Raw genomic sequence first — 11,860 nt, forward strand, 5'->3', positions numbered from 1 at the left:
GCGGGTAGGGGTACGCGCGGGTAGGGGTCCGGGTAGCGATTTCCGTACCCGCCTACCCGCCCTGCAGTCGTGCGGGTATTGCCAAAAGCGGCAACCCCGCGAGCGCCCGGTCTGCCCCTCTCGAGTTCCACCAGGTCGACTCGCCCACGCCCACGGTCTCAGCCTCAGCAACACGACGCACACGCGCGCGGCGAGCACCCACGAAGACCACGCGTGCGAACGCAATGCAAACGCAGCCGACAAAGCCACCGCGAGCCCGGGCGCGGCGACGAACGGGCGGCAGGCCTGGATGACAAGTGGACGGCGGGCAGGGGTGGATGACTGGCGGGGACGGGCGAGGGTGAGGGCGAGGGCGAGGGCGAGAGTGAGGGCGAGGGCAAGGTGAGTCCAGGCACACGCGCGCGAGCTCACTAACGGCAGGCGCAGGACGCGGCGACGTGCAGCGCGACGCGCATGACGACCGCGGGCACGCAGGGCCAATGCCCTGCGTGTAGGCACGGCCGACGAACAAGCGGCACGAGCGGGCGGGCGGCAACACGTCGACCGCGAGCGCGCTGGGCAACTGCCCAGCATGCAAACACGACCGACGAATGCGCCCAATGCGAGCGGACGCACGGACGCACGGACGCGAGGACGGGCGAGTAGGCGGGCGCGCGGACGAGTAGGCGGGCGGGCGGACGGGCGGCGGGCAGGTGAGTAGACGAGTGAGGGGGGGAAACCGGCGAGCTGGCGGTGGGTGAGTGGGCGAACACAGGGTGCGTCGTCACGCAGCACGACACACACAACCACGGCGAGCACGCAGGGTGAATACCCTGCGTGCAGACGCAGCCGACGAGCGGACCGTGGGCGCGTGAAGAGGGAAGGTGAGTGCAGACGCATGTCAGCGAGCAAGCTGACCGCCAGCAGGCCACAACGACGTGTAGCACAACGCACATGCCGACCACGAGCGCGCTGGGCGAATGCCCAGCGCGCAGACACGGCCGACGAATGCGCGCAAAGCGAGCGGGCGCGAGGACGAGCGGACGCGAGGACGGGCGCGTGGACGAACCGGCGCACCGACGAGCGGATGGATGGACGAGCAGACGGGCAACCACAAGTGCGATGGACGAATGCCCAGCGCATAGATACGGCCGACAAACACACGCGCCGCGAGGCGGGAGAACGAGGCGGCAGGCAAGCTGGCACGGACGGGGATACGGTGCGGACGAGCACCACGCGCATACCGACCACGAGCATGCTGGGCGAATGCCCAGCACGCAGACGTGGCCGATGAACGCCGGGCGGGCAAACGGGCGAGCGAACGACGAGCGGGGGTGGGCACACCAAGGAGGCGGGAGGGCGGGCGCGCGGCGCGTACAGACGGGAAGCACGTGAACGCTCCCGTCTGCGGGTGCGGAGCTGTCGGGGAACGCGCGGGCGGATGGCAGGAACGCGCGAGGCCGAGTGCGGAGGACGGCGAGCGGGGAGGATGGAGGCGGGGGCATGGCAGCGAGGACGTGTACCGTTGACCCACCGACTTGCCCGCACACTCGCGACTCAACGCAAGACAGCCTCCCGCTCCACTTCGCTGGAAGTCGATATGTGGGAAGCTGACAGTGATGCAATGGGGCAAGTCACGATCGACCGCGGCGTGGTGCCGACGCTGGGCTCGCCGGAAGCCCACACGTCGTGCCGTCGCCCGTCCGGCAGCAGTCGGTGGGTGTGGCGATCATCCGCAGGGAGACGAGCTACGATCGCAGGGGCCGCCGTGTCATCCGGTGTCATGGCTTTCCGTGCGAGTCCACCGGAACCCGCTACGTTGTGTCTTTATTGGTCAGACACGCAGGGTAAGTCGGCTCTGTTTGCCTGCAGAAAAAGCTCTATTAGTGCTGAATCCGCTGGACTGATGCCGTCCCCGTTACGGTGTGACCTGCTATGGTCTCGTCATGCCTGGCTGATGGGCCTCCGGTGTCGCTTCAAGGTGGGCTGCGATCCCCCCATGCTATGAGCTCCCAAGTGAGTTTGTGACAGCGACGACGCATGCTGGCCTGACCGCAGGCGGCCCCCGCGCATGTATGAGAGCACGGTGCACCCCGCGTCCATCTTGTGTCCATGTGCGAGTACAGGCATAGCCTGACATATGGGTCTATGGTCTGGTGGTAAAGCTTCCCGTCTCTGAATAAGGATGGCCGGCTGTACTGCGGGGCTGTAAGTTCGAGTCGGAAGTAGGGCAGAATCTGTAGGGCTGGCTGTCTATATGGGTACACCGCTGCTGTGAGTAATAATATAGGGTATTTTGGTATGATTTTCTACGTGGCTGTCTTCGCAGTGGCCTGCACACCCAGGCTCCGGGAGCTGCTGGGCGATGTAAGGCAGTAGAATAGCGATGTGGTCGGCCGATCCAATACACACGAAAATCAGCCGGAGTATAGTTCTCATAGCATAAGTAAGGGCATGCAGCCGACATGGTCCATGCAGTACCGTAGAAAGTCCCAGCCGAATCCTGGTACAGGTAAACAGATGGTGTCCGCGGTATAATGCTCGCCCAGGGACCAGCTGTGTCCGGCCGTCCCCAGGACAGGCGAGGCTGTGGTGGCACCTGTCAGTATCGAAAAAGTCCAATGTCAGGGGGCAGGGGTATCGTAGGCGACGTGTCGCAGGAAGAAAAGTAGGGTGAGGGGGGGTGGGCGATGGGTCTTCCTTACAGGCCGAAACAGGAGAGAAGGGGTATCGTAGGCGTGTCGCGGGAACTGCCTGCATGGGCGAGCCCTTCTAGAGGAAGGTATGGCCACCGATGCTGCCCAGGATTTCGAGGAGCAGCCAGTTCTGTATGGCTGCCCCGAGCGACCCTGGCATGCCCGCAGCCGCTGTATCTGGGCCGTAGGAAAGCTCGGCGAGCCGGTGGAAGTAGCTGGCGGGGATCGCTGCCTCGCGGAAACACGTTCTCCACGAGATGCGGCCCTCGTCGATGCAGTGCTGCCGGATCGCGTTGCTGCAATAATACTGTGAATCGGTGTCGCCGACGATCCACACCTAATAGTCTGTCAGCACAGGCATGCATACTGCCATTGACAACTCGCCGTAAGCCTCTCAGCCGGGTCCACTGTCTCGCTGCCTGTGATGGCCAGGTGGAACATGCGAGGGCGGAAGAAGGGTTCGCCGGCCTGTGATAAGTCGATTGCATCGCTAAATGTCGCCTTGGCATCGTCCAGCCGAGCCTCACAAGGAATCCCTGTACCCTGCAGGAAAGTCCTGACGAGGTCGCCGAGTGCGTAGTCGCGACCATCAGCCCTCAGTGTGCGCTGCTCCTGTGGCACCGTGCTCGCAGTGCGGATGTCCAGCTGCGGCGCGATGGAGCTGTATGCCATGATGTATGCAGCCCATACCTCGTTGACAAACGTGTTAGAGCCACCTACATACAGGCGAACAGCCTAGTAGGAGTCGGTGTGAGTACATGGTGGGCCTGGGCAGTCGGCGAGGTCATACCTTCGTGAAATCGAACCCATTGGCACACGGGAGCCTGAGACCACGCAGAAAGCTCTGGGTATCGGTGTGCTGGGGGCTTTCGTTGCCTAATAGTCCCTTGTACAGTATGAGGGCGGCGACACCACGATGTGTCGCAGGATCCCGGTCACGGAGACTTCTGACCTATCGAGAATATGAGCACTGGTGACGACATAGGAAAGGCTATAGCCTTACATCAACCTCGGCATACTCCACGATGTCCGAGATGAAGGGGGTTATGTCACCTGCAGGACCAGCATCCAGGAAGGCCGACAGCCGCGTCGTGAATGCTGGGTGCCATTCGGCCATGATCGCCTTCGTGACAGATTCGATGCAGCACCCATGGATCAGGTAGTGCAGGAATACAGGGTCGAGGGGCTTCGGGCACTGGCCATTGACCATGAGGAGTGCCATCAGGAAAACCCTCATTTCCGAATAACAACGAATGTCTGCCTATTACTGCGAAGAACGAGTAATTGTTGCAGTTCTCTTGTTCGCCCCAGTAGTGGTCTATTCGCTATGGTCCAAAAGTCGAGTTGCGAATAAGTAGATAAGAATACCGAATGCGGTGATGTTATTGGTAGGGCTCCGCAATTTTTATGTGATCATTGACTCATTCTGAAGCTCGAAAACATATTCTTCGCACAGGCACATACGAGTATAGGGAAACATGAGATGCATTATGAAGTATTATGTTCGCATTCCGAGACAATCCATCCAGCACAACTCGTAGTAAACTTGTACTGTAGTACATCCTCGGACCTCTACTCATCGGGTATATGGCTCCAGTCGACGCCTGCTCCGTTCGATGTACCTTGTAACACGCCTTGCAGAGTATGTCCAGATCTAAATAATAGAATATCAGCATATAGCTATAAGACCACATATATACGTACGTCACAGCTGTGAATAGCTCGTGCATGATCCGATGGTAACGCTTTGGTCTCTGTCGGCGAAGTCCGACGAGACGAACGAGGTGGTCCCGATATATCTCTGCGTTCGTGGCATTGAAGTCTGACGCCTTTGCGAGCTTCAGCTGATGATCGGATATGATTGACTCAACCTGATGAACATTCAAAATTGAATACAATATAGAGGATCAACGAGTCACGTAGAATATTGGACGTACCGCTGTCATGCACAATGCCAACATAGTCGGTGGTATCTCGCTCTCAGAGGGTGCGGCAGTATACGAGGAGACGAACGATTTTCCGTTCAGCAAACCGACCTTAACATACTGCGCGGAGACAAAGAATGATGCCCGTATGGCTTGTTTGATAATAGAGCTCTCATACGGAGCAGATTGATTGAATGCGAGTCCCTGTGTTGTCGGCACGAGAAGCAATTGAGTACGAAACCACGAGATGTACTAGTCGATACATACCATCGCATCCCATGGATAAATATAGCTCGTTTCCTTGAGCAGCGCAGCCTTACTGGGGATGCCGTCTGCAGGCTCATCGCCAAGACCGAGTCGAAAAGTGTGCTCGACTGTCGGCGTCACAGCCTTCTTGATCGCAGAACGGAAAAGACCTAGTCGATGTGACACCTATGCACATGGTAAGCGCACATCAGCCGGAGCAACACGGAGAATACTTGCATAGAGTACGAGGGGTCTGATGTAGTTGCGAGTTGACCCCAATTCTAAGCGTTGCGCTATGTCGCCATCACCGTCATACCCGAGCTGTTCTGCTGCCTCAATCATTGCTCTCAATGCAATACCATCCATGCCGTCTTTCTCGAAAGGCGTGATGATACCGTGAAGCGCCGCGAAGTCCATGCTGAGGACGGACTCGTCATCAGAACCAAATGCGATGATTCTATCGCCAATTTCGAACGCGCGGTGCAGGACTTGCTGCATTATAGCATTCTGGTCTTTCATCTGCATGTTGATGCTCCGCTTTCCTTGTATGACGTCGATCTCGGTGCGAGCCATCCAGACCATGTTGTCTGATGTACCATCAACCCCACCCTCAGTAAGTATGGCAGTCGTAACAGGTCGGCGAATCTCAGGCATCTGAAGTGTATCAGAATGCGAGACCCAATATAGAGGGACCACGTACCTCCTGCTTGAATTTTTTCCGTTGTTTCTCCGTCAACTAAGGCAGTAAGTTGATCATCCAGCCCTGTGTGGTGCGAAAGCGACGTACCTGACGCGGGACCTTGGTCGACACCTCAAATCTGGCCTCCTCCACACCTTCTTCATCCGACGATTCCACGATTGTATTTCGGAGAGGCTTGCGCCGTTTTTGCGACGAAGAGCCTCGACGCTGCGATGAAGAGCCTCGACGCTGCGATGAAGGAGCATCCGGCTCGTCCGAGTCATCCGCAACCTCATGTGTCGTGAGACCATCGCTAGTATCTGTCGTCGGAGGTCCCATCGGTAAGTACGACAACACGCTCGATGATCGACTCGGAGAGTCTGTGCCCCTGTGGTGTACTAGGTCCTCGTGATCACCTTGTGTCGACTCTGACTTAGTACAATTTGTTTTGTGCCATACAGCTCAACAAATTACGCACCTGAGTGTGAGAATATGACTCGCTGGTTGCGACGAATGTTAATGCGGCATAGGAGTGCGAAGTTATTACAGCATACCTCCACATCGAAGTCGTCACATTGTTCACGAGGCTCCGGCACTTCCTCGTCGTCATCCTCCTCCTGTGATTGGGTGCCCTGTCTTTCTTCGCCGCTGTCACCGAGAGCGTCTTCAATGTTGGCAGGAGTAGCAGCCCGTGGAAGAATACGAGCAAGAGGCTGGGAGCGCATAACACTAGACTCTTGTGACTTCGGGCGAAGTGGCGCTGACCTAGTAGCGCCGGAGGACTTGACTCGGATTGGCTTCGCAATTCGGATGTCTGTTCCGGAGTCCGAATCATCGTTAATGACTGCAGGTCCATGTCGCCTAGATTCTATGCAGAGGGGATCATTTGATGAGCACGGGGACCATACTCAAGTATCTGCTATCGCGATCATTGCCCACGGACTGCAACTTACTTGAACCATCAGATTTGACGGAGCGCACAACTTTGGCCTTCTTCGGCTTGTGGCGCTCCGACACTTCCTCTTCAGCGCGATGACCGACCAGGCCACCTCTCTCAACTACAGACTCCGCTCTCTTGCGCTTTTCCTTGTCCGGCTTCGTTGCAACTACTGCTTGCATAGGCTGGTAGGCGTTTGCTGGATGCAAGGGTGAGTCTACACAGTTGGAGTAGGATGTGTATGCGACCTACACTTATCGGTTGACTGCTCCGAAGAATCAGGTTTTGGTTTTGACGGCGCACGACTCTTTGGGATCATCGACGCCCACTCTACATCATGATACCGAATAGGTGAGTATCATACCACAACAGGTGTCTGCGTGATATTCACTTTTCGAAGCACCCTGTGAAGCAACACGGCTAGGGCGTCCAGCTGTACACGATGAGCGCGAGCTGGGGTAAGTAGATCCAGCTATTGTACATTGGCGGACAGCTCACACAAAGGAGGATTCTCTTCATTATCAGGATCGTGCTGGACCATGCCCATATCCGCGGTTGACTTCCGACCAGCTCGAGGGCCACGGTGCGTAGCGGTTGACATGGTAAGCTGAAGCCTTCGAACACGGAACGATTGTTGATGTGGATGATATGAATAGGATAGCGAGGTACCAGCAGGACAGCAAAGGAACAAGACAGCGAAGGAACAGGTCGGATAGCGAAGAAACAGGACAGCGAAGAAACACTGGCAGGACAGCGACGTAACAAACCAAACCGAAGTACGGTCGAAGGGAAGGAACAAGGGCACCAAACGGGATCTGCTGGCACCCGTTGACATGTGATGTAGCGGGTTGTGAATGTGCAAAATATGCACGGCCACTAGCGAGGTCGACCGTGTGACATTCCCGTACGTTCAACTCCTACCTTCGCAAGTGCCGAGTGTCAACACATTTCTAGCTAGTCATTCAGCACTCTGTACTCACGCTTCTATACTTTGGTGAGTGTCATAGCCGTCTTTTGACCCTACTGCGCAACTCATTTGTATTTACTTCAGGTATTGATCAATCGACCTCGCTATGCCATACATCTGCAGCGGCTGCGCATCCTCTTTCACTGGCCATGGCGCCTTCATTCGACATCTACAACAAAGTACCCTGGGAGCTTGTCAGCTCGCACGTCAACGACACGAGGATGCTATGCGCTATCCAAGTCGCCGAGATAGTCATCGACGGGCTGCGCGTTCACGGTCGCAGTCGAAGCATGGGGACCGAGATCGAGAAGACGTGGATATGCATTCCACAGCTGATGCTCCACACGATGAAGACTTACCAGTTGCATTTGAGGGAGACTACTTCGGAGCTGCTGGTGAGTATGCTGCTGGAGACCTTCCCTTTGACGATGGAGATGCGGATGTGGACGCGAGCACCGACGCAGCAACCTGTCGGCATGATGACGAGTCGGGCGGCAACTCGGACAGTGACTCTGACGATGAAGACGTTGGTCAAGACCTCACTGAGGTGGCTACAGCCCTAGGCGACGATCTTCCGCTCGATCCTCCAGTGCACCACGCCCCGTCTACTGCTATGGACATCGACCCTGTCCCCGGGCCCGAGTCCTCGGGCATCCCCGACGCGGCCGCTGCCCCTGGTGGCATACATGTCGACGCGCATATTCAGCTCCGCCAATCTCCCGCCTATGTAGTCCCATTCGGCGGTGAAGCCGGGAAAACTTCGACGCCTCCTGTGGGTCAACCTGCACGTTCGGGATATGAGACCTATGCAGACGAGGTTGATCCTAAGGATGATAACTTGTACGCGCCCTTCGCATCTCGCGTTGATTGGGAGATTGCCCAGTGGGCGAAACTGCGTGGATTGGGGTCGACGGCTTTCTCTGATCTGCTCGCTATAGAAGAGGTAAGTCGGCAACAGTACCATGAACGTTTGACTTATGTGACTTACATTTGCTGGAAGGTTCGCGAACGACTGGGTCTGTCATACAAGAACGCGGATGAGCTCAACAAGATTATCGACAACAAGCTGCCGAATCGTCGGCCAGCGTTCCATCGTTTTGAAGCTTGTGTAGGCGACGAACAATTCGCGATGTTCTGTCGTGACATCTTAGAATGTATTGCTGCTCTCTACGGTGATACTGAGCATGCGCGGTACATATGTGTTGCTCCCGAGCGCCACTATGCCGACGCCGACTGTACCATCCGCCTGTACCATGATCTACATACGGGACAGTGGTGGTGGGCAACTCAGGTAAGCTAACAGCCTCGATAGCAAATCTAGTGCTAAAATCACATACAGAAGCATCTGGAGAGCGAGATGCCAGGAGCGACAATCATCCCAGTCATCTTATCATCAGACAAAACCCAGCTGACATCGTTCCGCAACAAGACTGCGTACCCAGTCTACCTTACGATTGGGAATCTGCCGAAGGAGATTCGAAGGAAACCATCGCACCGAGGACAGATTCTCCTCGCATACCTCCCAACCAGCCGGCTCGAGCACATCAAGAATAAGGCAGCTCGCCGCAGGACCCTCGCGAACCTCTTCCACGCCTGCATGTCGATGGCGACTGAGCCTCTCCGTGTCGCTGGCGTTGACGGTGTCCCTATGGCAAGCGGAGATGGTATTGTCCGGCGCTGCCACCCGATCTTGGTGATCTACGTTGGCGACTATCCGGAACAGGTCCTCGTGACGGGGACCTACACTGGAGATTGTCCAATCTGCAAATGCCCTCACGACGAACTTGGTACATACCCTTGCCCATACGACTATCGCAATCTCGACGAAGCGCTGGATGCACTCGCTTTCGCGGGGACTGGTGAATACAACCGTGCTTGTGATGACGCCGGCATCAAGCCAATCCAACACCCGTTCTGGGAAGGCCTACCGTACGTCGATATATACCGCGCAATCACGCCCGATATTCTTCATCAGTTACATCAAGGCATCATCAAGCACCTCCTGGCGTGGCTGACGGATATCGTTGGCGAGCACGAGATTGACGCGCGAGTCAAACGTCTTCCCCCGAACCACAGCATTCATATCTTCCAGAAAGGCATCTCTGGTCTGACGCGCGTGACAGGAACCGAGCACAAGCAAATCGCTCGGTTCATTCTTGGACTTGTCATCGACGTACGTCTGCCGCACGGCGAGTCAACGGAGGATTTGGTCAGCGCAACAAAGTCCCTCCTCGACTTCCTATACATGGCTCAGTATTCGGTCCATTCGAGCACGACGCTCGACGCGCTTGAACGCACACTATCTGACTTCCATACGAAGAAGTCTATCTTCGTCAGCCTCGGTGCGCGTGGCAACTTCCTCATCCCAAAGCTCCATATGCTTCTTCATTATGTTCGCGCGATCAAGCTCTACGGTACGACCGATAACTACAACACCGAAGCAACAGAACGCCTTCATATCGACTTCGCAAAAGAAGCCTATCGCTCGACCAACCATAAGAACGAATTCCCCCAAATGACAAAATGGCTCGAGCGCCGCGAAAAGGTCTTGCAGCATGCGCAGTACGTCAAATGGCGCATTCTCCACGCGGAAGCTCAAGCAGACCCTCGTCGTACGGAACCTGAGCCCGCCGCTGCCGATGAAAAAACACGCTGGCGGCCACCCGATATGGCGTGTCCGTTGTATCACCACATGACAAAGTGGCCTACCCGCAACGCTGTACCTATCACCGAGCTTGTGGCTCCTTCGGGGTACGGCGCGACGCACCTCATGCCGGCTCTGGCTCGTTTTGTAGTGGAGTTGAATGCACCGACATTGACGAAGAACGAGGTTGAACGGCGAGCTGCCAATCTCACATTCCCTTTCCAGGCCCTCCCGGTGTACCACAAGATCAAATTCCGCAATATGGAGTACTACGGCAATGAAACCCTCGATTCAATTCATGCACAGCCCCTACGAGTAGGGTCACATGGCAATGTTCTCGCTCATCCACGCTTCGACACAGCACTTGTTCGTGTTCAGCGCGATACTGGTCAGCCTCGCGCTCGTTTACAGGGTATGTCTTCCTACTATGTATCCGGCACTTTGAATACTGATGAATTGATTGTTGCCGCGGTGATAGATACACGCATTGGACAAGTGCGAGCGGTCTTTTCGTTGCCACAAAAATACCTGCTACGGCTCTTCCCGACACTCACTCAAGTCCCACGGCATCTAGTGTACATCGAATGGTTCTCGAAATTCACGGCTGAACCTGACCCACGATATCAAATGTACAAAGTACAGAGATTGACGGGTAACGCGAAGATAGCATCTGTTGTACCACTTACTCTACTTGAGCGCAGCGTACACCTCTTTCCAAAGTGGGGCGGACCTGTTCCGAATGCCTGGCAAAGCACGAACGTTTTGGACGAATGTACGGCCTTCTATCTTAATCCGACAAAGGACTCACATAGCTACTATAACCTGTATTAGAGCGAATCATAAAACTGTTGTTGCACATTGCCCGTGTTCTCTGTGATATCGATAATGTGTTCAGAATAATCTTCCATTGTTGCGAGTCCGTACAATATTGGTACATTATGCATATTGGCGCGAATTACGGAAATAGGGTTTTCCTGATGGCAGTCAGGGCCCCGAAGATCGTGAGCTCCTTCTTGCGGGCGAGCCTGTTTTCTTCAGCAGCAAAGTGAGTGATGGGACTGTTAGCGATCGTCCAGGTCCCATCTAGGCCAGGCCGACAGAACCTGGGATCTCCCTGGTATTTCTGGAGTGCTGTCCACAAAACCTCACGCTCGACACCTGCACCGAATGACACTACTGCTCCAGCTGGCGACAGCCTGTAGCATGGAGGTAAGCCTAGTGAACAGTGAGGGCGAGGTACTGGCCAACCTTCGGAACACGCGATCAGGCGACAGTAGGGCTGTGTAATCGCCGAGATGGGCAGCATCAATGAGATACTCCCGGAGGGCATCGACCATCGCATCCATGCTAGTCCCTTCAATTCGCAGTGAAAATGGCCGTGCCTGTGCACCCCGCGCCCTGCCACTACCGTGGGCCTCAGGGTGGCGGCTGGCTGCAGCATAGACAGCTTCAGCGAAGCCACTCAGCTCGCTGTATTGCTGGCCACCGACAGTGTCCCTCGGCAGTTCTGGCTCCCACGGCGACTGCCAGATATCACGGGGCATGAATGCAGCTACAGCCGATGGCATAGACGATGTGCGAGCAAGACTTGGCACTGTACGACCCTGGAATATTGCAGGAAAAAAAAAGATGATGAACTGTGGCGAGTACGGGACATAATGAAGCTCACATTCAGCTGAGCACCAGCTCTGGGCCCAGTCGTGGCATCTGTCATTCCAATATCCGAGTCGGTCGTGGAGGCTGGGCTGCCCGGGTTGCTGTTCGGGCGATCAGGACTTCCTAGCATG

The 11,860-nt window shown here is 56.0% G+C and overlaps 4 protein-coding genes across 4 annotated transcripts; 1 reads left to right on the forward strand and 3 right to left on the reverse strand.

The window, feature by feature from the left end:
* Positions 1 to 2,403: 2,403 nt before the first annotated feature.
* Positions 2,404 to 3,897, reverse strand: B0H18DRAFT_1214721 (uncharacterized protein; the record flags this gene model as incomplete). Its single annotated transcript, XM_048036594.1, has 4 exons — positions 2,404 to 3,012; positions 3,084 to 3,410; positions 3,466 to 3,627; positions 3,679 to 3,897. The coding sequence occupies 4 exons, from the start codon at positions 3,895 to 3,897 to the stop codon at positions 2,752 to 2,754; spliced, it is 969 nt and encodes a 322-aa protein (XP_047888204.1). The 3' UTR covers positions 2,404 to 2,751.
* A 350-nt stretch (positions 3,898 to 4,247) lies between these two features.
* On the reverse strand, positions 4,248 to 7,063 carry B0H18DRAFT_1123731 (uncharacterized protein; the record flags this gene model as incomplete). Its single annotated transcript, XM_048034732.1, has 13 exons — positions 4,248 to 4,329; positions 4,380 to 4,546; positions 4,613 to 4,804; positions 4,868 to 5,032; positions 5,093 to 5,500; positions 5,547 to 5,582; positions 5,634 to 5,845; positions 6,004 to 6,025; positions 6,080 to 6,393; positions 6,479 to 6,661; positions 6,715 to 6,792; positions 6,854 to 6,895; positions 6,961 to 7,063. The coding sequence occupies 13 exons, from the start codon at positions 7,061 to 7,063 to the stop codon at positions 4,248 to 4,250; spliced, it is 2,004 nt and encodes a 667-aa protein (XP_047888205.1).
* Positions 7,064 to 8,042: 979 nt separating this feature from the next.
* B0H18DRAFT_883959 (uncharacterized protein) lies at positions 8,043 to 10,904 on the forward strand (the record flags this gene model as incomplete). The annotated part of the gene is made up of 4 exons (XM_048041007.1): positions 8,043 to 8,372; positions 8,430 to 8,720; positions 8,769 to 10,485; positions 10,552 to 10,904. 4 exons carry the CDS (start codon positions 8,043 to 8,045, stop codon positions 10,902 to 10,904), a joined length of 2,691 nt encoding a protein of 896 aa, XP_047888206.1.
* Positions 10,905 to 11,028: 124 nt separating this feature from the next.
* On the reverse strand, positions 11,029 to 11,617 carry B0H18DRAFT_1123733 (uncharacterized protein; the record flags this gene model as incomplete). The annotated part of the gene is made up of 3 exons (XM_048034733.1): positions 11,029 to 11,269; positions 11,322 to 11,427; positions 11,482 to 11,617. The coding sequence occupies 3 exons, from the start codon at positions 11,615 to 11,617 to the stop codon at positions 11,029 to 11,031; spliced, it is 483 nt and encodes a 160-aa protein (XP_047888207.1).
* Positions 11,618 to 11,860: the final 243 nt, after the last annotated feature.

This window comes from Fomitopsis serialis, assembly GCF_022376445.1.
Source record: "Fomitopsis serialis strain Sig1Antser10 chromosome Unknown B0H18scaffold_104, whole genome shotgun sequence".
Lineage (NCBI taxonomy): Eukaryota > Fungi > Basidiomycota > Agaricomycetes > Polyporales > Fomitopsidaceae > Fomitopsis > Fomitopsis serialis.